The 14,994-nt window shown below is 44.3% G+C and overlaps 1 protein-coding gene across 1 annotated transcript in view; it reads right to left on the bottom strand.

Annotated features, from left to right (window-relative positions):
• The window catches only part of crb1 (crumbs cell polarity complex component 1), a 63,373-nt gene that overhangs the window by 21,064 nt on the left and 27,315 nt on the right, over positions 1–14,994 (bottom strand). The window contains exons 6-7 of the mRNA XM_014123546.3: positions 13,484–14,458; positions 4,718–5,268 (exon numbers count right to left, since the gene is read on the bottom strand). Of these exons, the coding sequence (XP_013979021.1) occupies positions 4,718–5,268; positions 13,484–14,458 (1,526 nt within the window). The remainder of the gene's footprint in view (positions 1–4,717; positions 5,269–13,483; positions 14,459–14,994) is intronic.

The raw sequence follows: 14,994 nt of genomic DNA, 5'->3' as shown, positions 1-14,994 counted from the left end.
ATTCTAACTGACTCTAGCCCTAACTCTGACTCTAACCCTAACTCTGAGTCTAACTGAGTCTAACCCTAACTCTAACTCTGAGTCTAACCCTAATGCTGAGTGTACCGCTAACTCTGAGTCTAATGCTAATTCTGACTCTAACCCTAACTTACCCTAACTTACTCCTTAACTCTGACTCTAACCCTAACTATAACCCTGACTCTAATCATAACTCTGAATCTAACTGACTCGAACCATAATACTGACTCTAACCCTGACTCTAACCATGACTCTAACCCTAACAGACTCTAACCCTAATGCTGAGTTTAACCCTAACTCTGAGTCTAACTGACTCCAACCCTAACACTGACTCTAACCCTAACTGACTCTAACCCTAACTGACTATAACCCTAACTCTGACCTTAACCCTAACTCTGCCTCTAACCCTAACTCTGCCTCTAACCCTAACTCTGACTCTAACCCTAACTCTGACTCTAACCTTAACTCTGACTCTGTCTTTCTGTCTCTGACTCTGACTCTAACCCTAACTATGAGTCTAACCCTAACTCTCAGTCTAACGCTAACTCTGACTCTAACCCAAACTCTGAGTCTAACCCTAACTGAGTCTAACTGACTCTAACCCTAACTCTGACACTAACCATAACTGACTCTAACCATAACTCTGAGTCTAACTGACTCTAACCCTAACTCTAACCCTAACTGACTCTAACCATAACTCTGACTCTAACCCTAACTCTGACTCTAACCCTAACTCTGAGGCTTTCAGAGTCTAACCCTAACTCTGAGTCTAACGCTAACTCTTGACTCTAACCCTAACTGTGACTCTAAACCTAACTGACTCTAACCCTAACTCTAACGCTAACTCTGACTCTAACCCTAACTCTGACTCTAACCCTAACTCTGACTCTAACCCTAACCCTGACTCTAACCCTAACTCTGAGAATAATTGACTCTAACCCTGACTCTAACCCTAACTAACTGATTCTAACCCTAACTCTGAGTCTAACGCTAACTCTGAGTCTAACCCTGATTCTAACCCTAACTCTGACACTAAACCTAACTGACTCCAACCCTAACTGACTCTAACCCTAACTATAACCCTGACTCTAACCATAACTCTGAGTCTAACTGACTCAAACCATAATTCTGAGTTTAACTGACTCTAACCCTGACTCAAACCCTAACTCTAACCCTGACTCTAACCCTAACATACTCCAACCCTAACGCTGAGTTTAACCCTAACTCTGACTCTAACCCTAACTTTTACTCTAACCCTAACTGACTCTAACCCTAATTCTGAGTTTAACACTAACTCTGAGTCTAACTGATTCTAACTGACTCTAGCCCTAACTCTGACTCTAACCCTAACTCTGAGTCTAACTGAGTCTAACCCTAACTCTAACCCTAACTCTGAGTCTAACCCTAATGCTGAGTGTACCGCTAACTCTGAATCTAATGCTAATTCTGACTCTAATCCTAACTCTGACTCTAACCATAACTTACCCTAACTTACTCCTTAACTCTGACTCTAACCCTAACTATAACCCTGACTCTAATCATAACTCTGAATCTAACTGAGTCGAACCATAACCCTAACCCTAACTCTGACTCTAACCCTAACTATAACCCTGACTCTAACCATAACTCTGAGTCTAACTGACTCAAACCATAATTCTGAGTTTAACTGACTCTAACCCTGACTCAAATCCTAACTCTAACATACACTAACCCTAACGCTGAGTTTAACCCTAACTCTGAGTCTAACGCTAACTCCAACCCAAATCTAAACAGTTGTCAGTATTCTTCTAGGTCCTTATTCTCTACCAGTCCTCTTTGTTTCTTTAATCACCCTCTCTACTTGACATTAAGTACATCACATCACTTCTGTTTAACACCCTTACCCTTGAACACCATTTAATTTGATTGTGTGGGATTGGTGACGTTCATCCTTTTCTAAGGCAATGAGGACGAGTGAGATAATGAAGGCTGAGAAGGGATGGGCAGGGGCCAGACTGGGGCCAGACTGGTAGAGCATGGTTGGGATAGGCAAGGGTGGCACAGGGCAGTGTGCAGAGCAGGGAAAGACAGGGCAGGACTGGGTATGGCATGGGAAAAGGACAGGGTACGACATATGGAAAAGACAGGGGACAGAGTAGGACAGATTAAACACAGGGGACAGAGTAGGACAAATGAGGACAGGGTTCAGAGTAGGACAAATGAAGGACAGGGTTCAGAGTTGGACAGTTGATGACAGGGGACAGAGTAGGCCAGCTGATAGACAGGGGACAGAGTAGGACAGGTAAAGACAGGAGACAGAGCAGGACAGAGACAGAGTAGGACAGGTATTAGACTGGGGAAAGAGTAGGACAGGGTACAGAGTAGGACAGGAGATAGACAGCGGACAGAGTAGGATAGGGTACAGAGTAGGACAGGTAAAAGACAAGGGTGAGTAGGACAGGTGTTAGACAGGGGACAGAGTAAGACAGGGGACAGAGTAGGACAGGACACAGACAAGGGATAGAGTAGGACAGGTAATAGACAGGGGACAGAGTAGGACAGGGGGCATAGTAGGACAGGTGAAAATACAAGGGTAGAGTAGAACAGGGTACAGAGTAGGACAGGTATTAGACAGGGGACAGAGTAGGACATGTTATACACTGCGTGCACAATTATTAGGCAAGTGAGTATTCTGATCTTATCATTGTTTCTATTCACATTTTCGAACTCCAAACCATATAAACTTGAATGCTTATTGGATTTAATCATTTTCAGGTGATATGTATTTGTGTAATGAGGGAGTGGCGAAAGTGAATAACACCTTATATCAAGGTGTGCATAATTATTAGGCAGCCTCATTACCTCAGGTAAAATGGGCCAAAAAATAGATTTAACTGACACTGAAAAACAAAAAATTTAAAATGCCTTTCAGACGGATGCGACACTCTTTAAATAGCTAAACTATTGAGGTGTGACCACCGTACATTCAAACGTTTTGTTGCGAATAATCAACTGGGGTGCAAAAAACGCATGGGGAAGAAAAGGCGCAAATTAACTGCAAAAGACTTGAGAAGAATTAAACGTCAAACTACCAGGAACCCATTATCCTCCAGTGCCACCGTATTCCAGAACTGCAACCTACCTGGAGTGTTCAGAAGTACAAGGTGTCAAGTGCTCAGAGACATGGCCAAGGTCAAGAAGACTGAAACAAGACCACCACTGAATAAGATTCACAAGTTGAAGCGTCAAGATTGGCCAAAGAAATACCTGAAGACAGATTTTTCAAAGGTTTTATGGACAGATGAAATGAAAGTGACTCTTGATGGACCAAATGGATGGGCCCGTGGCTGGATCAGTAATGGACACAGGGCACCACTTTGAGTCAGGTGCCAGCAAGGTGAAGGAGGGGTACTGGTATGGGCTGCTATCATTGAGGATGAGGTAGCTGAAACTCAACTCCCAAACCAACTGCCAGTTTCTGGAAGATTCTTTCGTCAAACAGTGGAAGAAGTCCTCAGCATTCTAGAAGGCCATGATCTTTATGCAGGACAATGCTCCATCACATGCATCCAAGTACTCCACTGCTTGGCTAGCCAGCAAGGGCCTCAAAGTTGCCTGAATAATGACCTGGCCCCCTTCCTCACCTGACTTAAATCCTATTGAGAACTTGTGGGCCCTTCTCCAACGTGAGATTTACAGTGATGGAAGACAATACACCTTTTTGAACAGCATTTGGGAGGCTGTGGTTGCTGCTTCAGTGAAAATTGATCGTGAACAGATCAAGAAACTGACAGACTCCATGGGTGGAAGGTTCATGGCAGTTATTGAAAATAAGGGTGGCTATATTGGTCACTGAATATTTTTGAAAGGCCAAAAATGTTATATAATTGTAATTTTGTGTTACTTATCTGTTACACTTACTCTAAAAATTGAGAATAAACAAGTGAGTTGAGAGAAATTATTTTTGTAATTTAGTTGCCTAATAATTCTGCACACTAATAGTTGCCTAATAATTGTGCACACTTATATATTTCCCTGAGAAAGACAAAACTCACTTTTCCTTTGTTAAACATTCAGGTTTGAGGTTCAATAACATTTTGGATTGACTGAGAGCATTGTGTTTGTTCAACAATAAAATTAATCCAGAGGAATACAATTTGCCTAATAATTGTGCACGCAGTGTAGACAGGGAACAGAGTAGGATAGGGGGAAGAGTAGGACAGGTAAAAGACAGGGTACAGAGTAGGACAGGACAAAAGTAGGATTGGTAAAAGAAGACAGGGGACAGAGTAGGACAGAGATCAGAGTAGGACAGGTAAAAGACAGGGAACAGAGTAGGACAGGTAAAAGACAGGGGATATAATAGGACATGTAAAAGACAGGGGGGAGGATAGGACAGGTTACATAGTAGGACAGGTTGGACACAGGGGCCAGAGTAGGACAGGTCCAAGACAGGGACCAGAGTAAGGCCATGTAGGGACAGGAAACAGAGTAGGACAGTTCAAATACAGGGGACAGAGTACAGAGTAGGACAGGTAAGACACAGGGGCCAGAGTAGGACAGGGGAAAGACAGGGACCAGAGTAGGACAGGTAAAACACAGGGGGCAGAGTAGGACAGGTAGGGGACAGGACAAGAGTAGGACAGGTACAAGACAGGGGACAGAGTAGGACAGGGAGGGGCAAGTGTAGAGAGGATTAAGAACTGATCAGTCCACTCACACTACAGGAGTCATCCCCAGTGCAGCCCGCTGTGACGTTAGCCATGAGCTCGACAGGATATGACGTCACTGGGGTGTCCAGCCTGAAGAATTGCAGTCTCTCTCCGTTGATCCTCAGGTCCTGTATACAGCCTTTAAAGTAGCCCCCAAACGCTGCTGATGCCTTCTGCTCCGTCAGACCCCCAACATACACGACATCTCCCAGTTGACTGTCCACCGTCCTGACCTCCACCGAGCCCTGCTTCTGGTTGTCTACATACAGGACCATATGCTCACGGTCAACCACCATGCTCACAAAATGGATGTCTCCGTCGTTGACCGCACTCTCACTGGTCAAGGTTTCAAAGTTATGGAGCTGAACTCTGACCCGTCCCTTGTCCAGCCACAGGCGCAGGTATTGGCTGGTGCTGTTGACGAGCACCAATAAGAGGCCAGCATGGCGCCGTGTGCGCAGGAAGAGGGAGACAGTGATGTCACTTCCTGGGTCGTCTGTGATGGTGAAGACGGCATAGCTCTGAGAGTCCTCATTGCCGAAGCGAGCCGTTACGTACTCTACAGAGAGAGAGACAGGTTAGGGCCATCACGTAGTGTACAGCGAGAGAGACAGGTTAGGGCCATCATGTACTGTACAGAGAGAGAGAGACAGGGCTAGGGCCATCATGTACTGTACAGAGAGAGAGAGAGAGAGACAGGGTTAGGGCCATCAAGTAGTGTACAGAGAGAGAGAGAGACAGGGTTAGGGCCATCAAGTAGTGTACAGCGAGAGAGACAGGTTAGGGCCATCATGTACTGTACAGAGAGAGAGACAGGTTAGGGCCATCATGTACTGTACAGAGAGAGAGAGAGAGACAGGGTTAGGGCCATCACGTAGTGTACAGAGAGAGAGAGAGAGAGAGAGAGAGAGACAGGGTTAGGGCCATCATGTACTGTACAGAGAGAGAGAGAGACAGGGTTAGGGCCATCATGTACTGTACAGAGAGAGAGACAGGTTAGGGCCATCATGTACTCTACAGAGAGACCGACAGGGTTAGGGCCATCACGTAGTGTACAGAGAGAGAGACAGGTTAGGGCCATCATGTACTGTACAGAGAGAGAGACAGGTTAGGGCCATCATGTACTCTACAGAGAGAGAGACAGGGTTAGGGTAATCATGTACTCTACAGAGAGAGAGACAGGTTAGGGCCATCATGTACTGTACAGAGAGAGAGACAGGTTAGGACCATCATGTACTCTACAGAGAGAGAGACAGGGTTTGGGTCATCATGTACTCTACAGAGAGACAGACAGGGTTAGGGCCATCATGTACTCTACAGAGAGAGAGACAGGGTTAGGGTAATCATGTACTCTACAGAGAGAGAGACAGGTTAGGGCCATCATGTACTGTACAGAGAGAGAGACAGGTTAGGACCATCATGTACTGTACAGAGAGAAAGACAGGTTAGGACCATCATGTACTCTACAGAGAGAGAGAGACAGGTTAGGGCCATCATGTACTCTACAGAGAGAGAGAGACAGGTTAGGGCCATCATGTACTCTACAGAGAGAGAGACAGGGTTAGGGTCATCATGTACTCTACAGAGAGAGAGACAGGTTAGGGCCATCATGTACTGTACAGAGAGAGAGACAGGTTAGGACCATCATGTACTGTACAGTGTGAGAGAGACAGGTTAGGATCATCATGTACTGTACAGAGAGAGAGACGGGTTAGGGTCATCATGTACTCTACAGAGAGAGAGACAGGTTAGGGTCATCATGTACTCTACAGAGAGACAGACAGGTTAGGACCATCATGTACTGTACAGAGAGAGAGAGAGACAGGGTTAGGGCCATCATGTACTCTACAGCGAGAGAGACAGGGTTAGGGCCATCACGTACTGTACAGAGAGAGAGACAGATTAGGGCCATCACGTAGTGTACAGAGAGAGAGACAGGGTTAGGGTCATCATGTACTCTACAGCGAGAGAGACAGGGTTAGGGTCATCATGTACTGTACAGAGAGAGAGACAGGGTTAGGGCCATCACGTAGTGTACAGAGAGAGAGACAGGTTAGGGCCATCATGTACTGTACAGAGAGAGAGACAGGTTAGGGCCATCATGTACTGTACAGAGAGAGAGACAGGTTAGGACCATCATGTACTCTACAGAGAGAGAGACAGGGTTAGGGTCATCATGTACTCTACAGAGAGACAGACAGGGTTAGGGCCATCATGTACTCTACAGAGAGAGAGACAGGGTTAGGGTAATCATGTACTCTACAGAGAGAGAGACAGGTTAGGGCCATCATGTACTGTACAGAGAGAGAGACAGGTTAGGACCATCATGTACTGTACAGAGAGAGAGAGACAGGTTAGGATCATCATGTACTGTACAGAGAGAGAGACAGGTTAGGGCCATCATGTACTGTACAGAGATAGAGACGGGTTAGGACCATCATGTACTGTACAGAGAGAGAGAGACAGGTTAGGGCCATCATGTACTCTACAGAGAGAGAAACAGGGTTAGGGTCATCATGTACTCTACAGAGAGAGAGACAGGTTAGGGTCATCATGTACTCTACAGAGAGACAGACAGGGTTAGGGCCATCATGTACTGTACAGAGAGAGAGAGACAGGTTAGGGCCATCATGTACTCTACAGAGAGAGAGACAGGGTTAGGGTCATCATGTACTCTACAGAGAGACAGACAGGGTTAGGGCCATCATGTACTGTACAGAGAGAGAGACAGGTTAGGACCATCATGTACTCTACAGAGAGAGAGACAGGGTTAGGGTCATCATGTACTCTACAGAGAGAGAGACAGGTTAGGGCCATCATGTACTGTACAGAGAGAGAGACAGGTTAGGACCATCATGTACTGTACAGAGAGAGAGACAGGTTAGGACCATCATGTACTGTACAGAGAGATCCAGGGTTAAGATTATGATGATTGTGTTATTATAACAGGGTTCTGATGATTTATGTATTATTTATTGAACCTTTATTTAACAAGGCAAGAACTGAGATGCAGTGCTTTAGACCCCTGCGCCACTTGTGTTACTATAACAGGGTTATGATGATTGTGTTACTATAACAGGGTTATGATGATTGTGTTATTATAACAGGGTTATGATGATTGTGTTATTATAACAGGGTTATAATGATTGTGTTACTATAACAGGGTTATGATGATTGTGTTATTATAACAGGGTTATGATGATTGTGTTATCATAACAGGGTTATAATGATTGTGTTATTATAACAGGGTTATGATGATTGTGTTATTATAACAGGGTTATGATGATTGTGTTATCATAACAGGGTTATGATGATTGTGTTATTATAACAGGGTTAGGATGATTGTGTTATTATAACAGGGTTATGATGATTATGTTACTATAACAGGGTTATGATGATTGTGTTATTATAACAGGGTTATAATGATTGCGTTATTATAACAGAGTTAGGGATATAGTGATTGTGTTATAATGTCTGATCAATCTCAGATAGCAGCTACAGCCTGTAATGTCTGATCAATCTCAGACAGCAACTACAGCCTGTAATGTCTGATCAATCTCAGATAGCAACTACAGCCTGTAATGTCTGATCAATCTCAGACAGCAACTACAGCCTGTAATGTCTGATCAATCTCAGACAGCAACTACAGCCTGTAATGTCTGATCAATCTCAGATAGCAACTACAGCCTGTAATGTCTGATCAATCTCAGATAGCAACTACAGCCTGTAATGTCTGATCAATCTCAGATAGCAGCTACAGCCTGTAATGTCTGATCAATCTCAGATAGCAACTACAGCCTGTAATGTCTGATCAATCTCAGATAGCAACTACAGCCTGTAATGTCTGATCAATCTCAGATAGCAACTACAGCCTGTAATGTCTGATCAATCTCAGATAGCAACTACAGCCTGTAATGTCTCGTCAATCTCAGATAGCAGCTACAGCCTGTAATGTCTGATCAATCTCAGATAGCAACTACAGCCTGTAATGTCTGATCAATCTCAGATAGCAACTACAGCCTGTAATGTCTGATCAATCTCAGATAGCAGCTACAGCCTGTAATGTCTGATCAATCTCAGATAGCAACTACAGCCTGTAATGTCTGATCAATCTCAGATAGCAGCTACAGCCTGTAATGTCTGATCAATCTCAGATAGCAACTACAGCCTGTAATGTCTGATCAATCTCAGATAGCAGCTACAGCCTGTAATGTCTGATCAATCTCAGATAGCAACTACAGCCTGTAATGTCTGATCAATCTCAGATAGCAGCTACAGCCTGTAATGTCTGATCAATCTCAGATAGCAGCTACAGCCTGTAATGTCTGATCAATCTCATATCATACACTACAGCCTGCACTGTCTGCCTTTTCCCATATCATACACTATAGCCTGCACTGTCTGCCTTTTCCCAAATCACAGGCTGTGTTTACACAGGCAGCCCAATTCTGATCTGTTGCCCAATTATTGAAAAAAAGATCAGAATTGGGCTGCCTGTGTAAACGCCGCCAAATACAATCACATGCACAGACACACGTACTTATATGCACACACACACACACTCGTGCATGCAAGCACTCACGCATGGATGCAAACATGCATGTGTGAGAAAAAACACACACAGATTGGCATGTTGGTGATCTGTAGGCATTTGAGAAGAAAGGGTTTGAATTATCCATACACAGTGAGATTTGGTTTGGGCCCCCCAGCTACCCTCAGGGTCAAAACCTTTTAGTGGTCCCCCCTCTTGACAGCGTAAAAAATTCTACACATTTTGCAATGAGTAGAGAAAATATAGCAATTTTAGACAAATGAGTAGACAAAATATAGCAATTTTCTGCAATTCTACACATTTACCATTGGGTGGAGAGAACATTATGCCGTTTTAAAGCTACTTTACTGCAATTCTACACATTTACCATTGGGTGGAGAGAACATTATGCCGTTTTAAAGCTACTTTACTGCAATTCTACACATTTACCATTGGGTGGAGAGAACATTATGCCGTTTTAAAGTTACTTTACTGCAATTCTACACATTTTGCTCTTAGGTGAAGACAAAATTATGCAGTTTCGAAGCTAATTTCATTCAATTCCACATATATGCCATGGGGCAGGGAGAACATTTTGCAGCTTCAAAGATCCTTTCCCACAATTCCACATATATTCTGCCATTCTAAACATTTTGTCATGATTTATACCATGTTGATACGATATCTGGGTGAGAGTGACAAATAAAATGAATGGGTGCCCCCTAAAGGTCAGGGCCCCTGGCTATGTGCCCGGTCAGTAATTCGGCCATGATTACTACAAGTTTTAGATTGCTGGCTAGACTGACTTGCCTAGTAATTTACAGAAAATTATTTTTAGCTGACATGGGCTAATGGAGTGTCTGACATAACAGAAAAACTGCTGATGCACTACCAAATTGCACCTACTATCCTAACGCTCAAAAGTAAATTGAGACCCCAAGTCTTTTTTTTTTGTGAGGGGCCCCTTTTTGGTGGGGGGGCCCTAAGCGACCGCTTATGTAGCTTATTCCCAGGGCATTCGGTGCAGCCAGGCGAGCTACAGTTCAAATCTACATCTAGATGTGTGTATAGCGTTTGTGTTTCTGTGTGTCTTTCCTTAAATACAGTCAGATTATTACTAATCTGCTTTGATGGCAACTGGCTAATAATATCCCTCTCAGAAAAACAAAGGGCTGAAATGACTTGCCTGGGTGTACTGTATACTCTGCACTGGCATTTGTGTGAGTCTAGGATTGCAACTCAATCTGTGTTTTGTATTGTGTAAGTATTGTAAGTCCTTACATGACAATGCATTACGTCATCGTTTCCAACAGATTTCCTCCCTCCTTTAATCCATTTATCCTTTCAGGGAGCTGATCTCTAAATGTGACTTCTGACTGCTCTGCTCTACTCTATTCTACACTCTCTCTGTTATGTAGGCCTACTAAGGATGTTCTGTTCAATACATCTGAGCATGGGTATGAAGCTATGTATGGTTCTGGTAAAGGCAATTGATAAAGGCCATTAATGATGGCCACTGGTGAAGAATCTAGAAAAAAGAAACGCACACCTATAAAGGCGAGGTGCTGGCTAGCGGAGTAGAAAACTAGAAAATAAGGGAAAGCCGCACACTCTAAGAGCTCAGATGCAAAAATGTAATAACCAACGTTTCGACAGCAAAGCTGTCTTCATCAGGGTATCATCACAAACACTGCGAGATGAGTCATTTATATAGTGTCAAGAGACACACAGGTGTTTGTAATCATGGCCAAGTGTGGCCTAATATCATTGGTTAACTCAAATATTAAAAAAAATGGCATACAAAGAACATACAAAAAGACAAACAAATGGATAGCATACGATCATAGCATTTGTAGTCTAAAATGTATCTAACAAACAATTACAATTCTTGTGATTATTGTGATTTTGCCATTGTAATTGTTTGTTAGATACATTTTAGACTACAAATGCTATGATCGTATGCTATCCATTTGTTTGTCATTTTGTATGTTCTTTGTATGCCATTTTTTTAAATATTTGAGTTAACCAATGATATTAGGTCACACTTGGCCATGATTACAAACACCTGTGTGTCAGTTGACACTATATAAATGACTCATCTCGCAGTGTTTGTGATGATACCCTGATGAAGACAGCTTTGCTGTCGAAACGTTGGTTATTTAATTTTTGCATCTGAGCTCTTAGAGTGTGCGGCTTTCCCTTATTTTCTAGGCCACTGGTGAAGGCCATTGATAAAGGCCATTGATGATGTCCACCAGTGAAGGCCACTGGTGAAGGCCATTGATGATGGCCATTGATGAAGGCCACTGGTGAAGGCCATTGATGATGGCCACTGGTGAAGGCCATTGATGATGGCCATTGATGAAGGCCGAAACGTCAAGTTTTTAATAGTTGCTTAAATTATATAATACGTTTTTTGTTTTCACCTCGACTCACGTTGGTTGAGTGCCCTCCACTTCTTCCCATACGTAGCTACAGTTGAAGTCGGAAGTTTACATACACCTCAGCCAAATACATTTCAACTCAGTTTTTCACAATTCCTGACATTTAATCCGAGTAAAACTTCCCTGTCTTAGGTCAGTTAGGATCACCACTTTATTTTAAGAATGTGAAATGTCAGAATAATAGTAGAGAGAATGATTTATTTCAGCTTTTATTTCTTTCATTATATTCCCAGTGGGTCAGAAGTTTACATACACTCAATTAGTATTTGGTAGCATTGCTTTAAATTGTTTAGCTTGGGTCAAACGTTTCGGGTAGCCTTCCACAAGCTTCCCACAATAAAATGGGTGAATTTTGGCCCATTCCTCCTGACAGAGCTGGTGTAACTGAGTCAGGTTTGTAGACCTCCTTGCTCGCACACGCTTTTTCAGTTCTGCCCACACATTTTCTATGGGATTGAGGTCAGGGCTTTGTGACGGCCACTCCAACACATTGACTTTGTTGTCCTTAACCCATTTTGCCACAACGTTGGAAGTATGCTTGGGGTCATTGTCCCTTTGGAAGACCCATTTGCGACCAAGCTTTAACTTTTTGACTGATGTCTTGAGATGTTTCTTCAATATATCCACATAATTTTCCTTCCACATGATGCCATCTATTTTGTGAAGTGCACCAGTCCCTCCTGCAGCAAAGCACCCCCACAACATGATGCTGCCACCCCTGTGCTTCACGGTTGGAATGGTGTTCTTTGGCTTGCAAGCCTCCCCATTTTTCCTCCAAACATAACGATGGTCATTATGGCCGAACAGTTCTATTTTTGTTTCATCAGACCAGAGGACATTTCTTCAAAAAGTACAATCTTTGTCCCCATGTGCAGTTGCAAACCGTAGTCTGGCTTTTTTATGGCGGTTTTGGAGCAGTGTCTTCTTCCTTGTTGAGCGGCCTTTCAGGTTATGTCGATATAGGACTCGTTTTACTGTGGATATAGATATTTTTGTACCTGTTTCCTCCAGCATCTTCACAGGGTCCTTTGCTGTTGTTCTGGGATTGATTTGCACTTTTCACACCAAAGTATGTTCATCTCCAGGAGACAGAACACGTCTCCTTCCTGAGCGGTATGACAGCTACGTGGTCCCATGGTGTTTATACTTGTGTACTATGGTGTCCCATGGTGTTACTACTTGCGTACAAATGAACATGGTACCTTCAGGTGTTTGGAAATTGCTCCCAAGGATGAACCAGACTTTTGGAGTTCTACAATTGTTTTTCTGAGGTCTTGGCTGATTTCTTTTGATTTTCCCATGATGTCAAGCAAAGAGGCACTGAGTTTGAAGGTAGGCCTTGAAATACATCCACAGGTACACCTCCAATTGACTCAAATTATGTCAATTAGCCTATCAGAAGCTTCTAAAGCCATGACATCATTTTCTGGAATTTTTATGAGCTGTTTAAAGGCACAGTCAACTTAGTGTATGTAAACTTCTGACCCACTGGAATTGTGATACAGTGAATTATAACTGAAATAATCTGTCTGTAAACAATTGTTGGAAAAATTACTTGTGTCATGCACAAAGTAGATGTCCTAACCAACATGCCAAAACTATAGTTTGTTAACAATACATTTGTGGAGTGGTTAAAAAACTAGTTTTAATGACTCCAACCAAAGTGTATGTAAACTTCAGACTTCAACTGTTTGTATGTAATGGGCAAAACTAGCCCTTGAAATTAGAGAAGATCTCGGGGGCTCCCATGCCTTTTCCTCACTACCCCTATCCTCCTCCACTCATTCCTCCATTCTTACCCTCAGCACAGTCGTGACCTTCGTATGGCCGGGTGCACCGGCACTGGTAGCTCTGCCACAGGTTGATGCACTGTCCTCTGTTCTCACATGGGCTGTCCTGGCATCGGTCCCTGTGGCTGCAGCCTGCAGTCACGTTCACTGCCGAGTCGCTGAGCCACTCCTCCGGAACCACCAGCTGGGAGTCCACAAACACATCCCGCAGACAGCCAATGAAGGCCGGGACTGGGACCAGGGCGCCGCCTGCCTCCACCACCCCGCCGATGAAAGTGTTTTGGAGGGGAGACTCTGGAAAGTCCGCCCCAGCCAGGGTGCCATCAACCCAGGCTTCGCTCTCACAGTCCTGCTCCTGACAGACCCCACCATCCAGGAGCCTGAGGCTGAGCAGGCCATTCTCCAGCACGGCCTTCACAGAGTGCCACTCCCCATCAGTCACGTTAAGGGGGAGCTCCAGGGTCTGCCTAAGCTGCAGGGCCTCTCCCTCTTCCCCACCCCCAGCCAAGGCCTCCCTCCTCAGGCTGAGTGTCAGCTGGCCCCCCAGTAGCTCCAGACCCAGGACCAGCCCTCCACTGCCCCGCTGGAAGAGCACGGCCCTGGGCAGCACTGTCCGGAAGCTCAGGGTGATGTTGCATGAGGCCTCCGCGGCCACCAGTGGGCTCTGCAACAGCAAATAGCCTTTCTGCTCGAAGGAGAAAGCTGTGGGCGTCTGGCAGAGAGGCCCGGTGAGGCCCGGGGGGCAGAGGCAGGAGTAGCCATGATGGCCATCGCTCAGGAAGGGAGAACACAAGCCCTGGTTCTGACACTCATGGCCCTCACAGCCCACCATAGCCTCGCTACAGTTCTGTCCCCCGTACAGGAACTCATCTTGGTTCTGCAGAGAGCAGTGGCACACATAGCCCCCCACAAGGCTCTCACACTCACCCCCGTTCTCACAAGGGCTGGGGTCGCACGCGTCCACTACCTCCTCACAAAGAGTACCTGGAAGAGAAGGGAGACTGGGTGATGATGTGGGTTGATAATACTACGATCGGTAGAAATTAGTCTGTGGAGGAATGGAAATTAAAGTACGTTATTACTTTTTCTCTAAGAGCTGGTACCAGGCGTGAAATATTCACTCTTTGCATTTCCTGCTATTCTAGTACAGAAAATATACTTCTTCTCCTCATCTTTTGAAGCACTATTTTGAATCATGAATAATATACAGTATATAACTTATTGAGGCACATGACCACATTATATGTTCTTACTGAAGACACATGTAAACCTTCACAATAAACACTATAACTTCTTACCGAAGACACACGTAAATCTTCACCATAAACACGTCTTCCATTGTACTGTATATGATGAGTGATTTTAAGCTTTAGACTAAAGGAAGCTCCCTGCGGTGCCACCCTTCCCATGATGCTGTCTGTGAGCTAAAGCTCGCAAACCTCTACACCATGTCAAGTTCATACTCAAACCTAACTGGACTATCGTGTGCCTGTTGCATAAAGTCTTTGGGCAACCTCTGG

Source organism: Salmo salar, chromosome 10, assembly GCF_965601325.2.
Source record: "Salmo salar chromosome 10, fSalSal1, whole genome shotgun sequence".
Lineage (NCBI taxonomy): Eukaryota > Metazoa > Chordata > Actinopteri > Salmoniformes > Salmonidae > Salmo > Salmo salar.
Note: the sequence above shows the minus strand (reverse complement) of the source record. Positions and strands in the feature narration are given on the sequence as shown.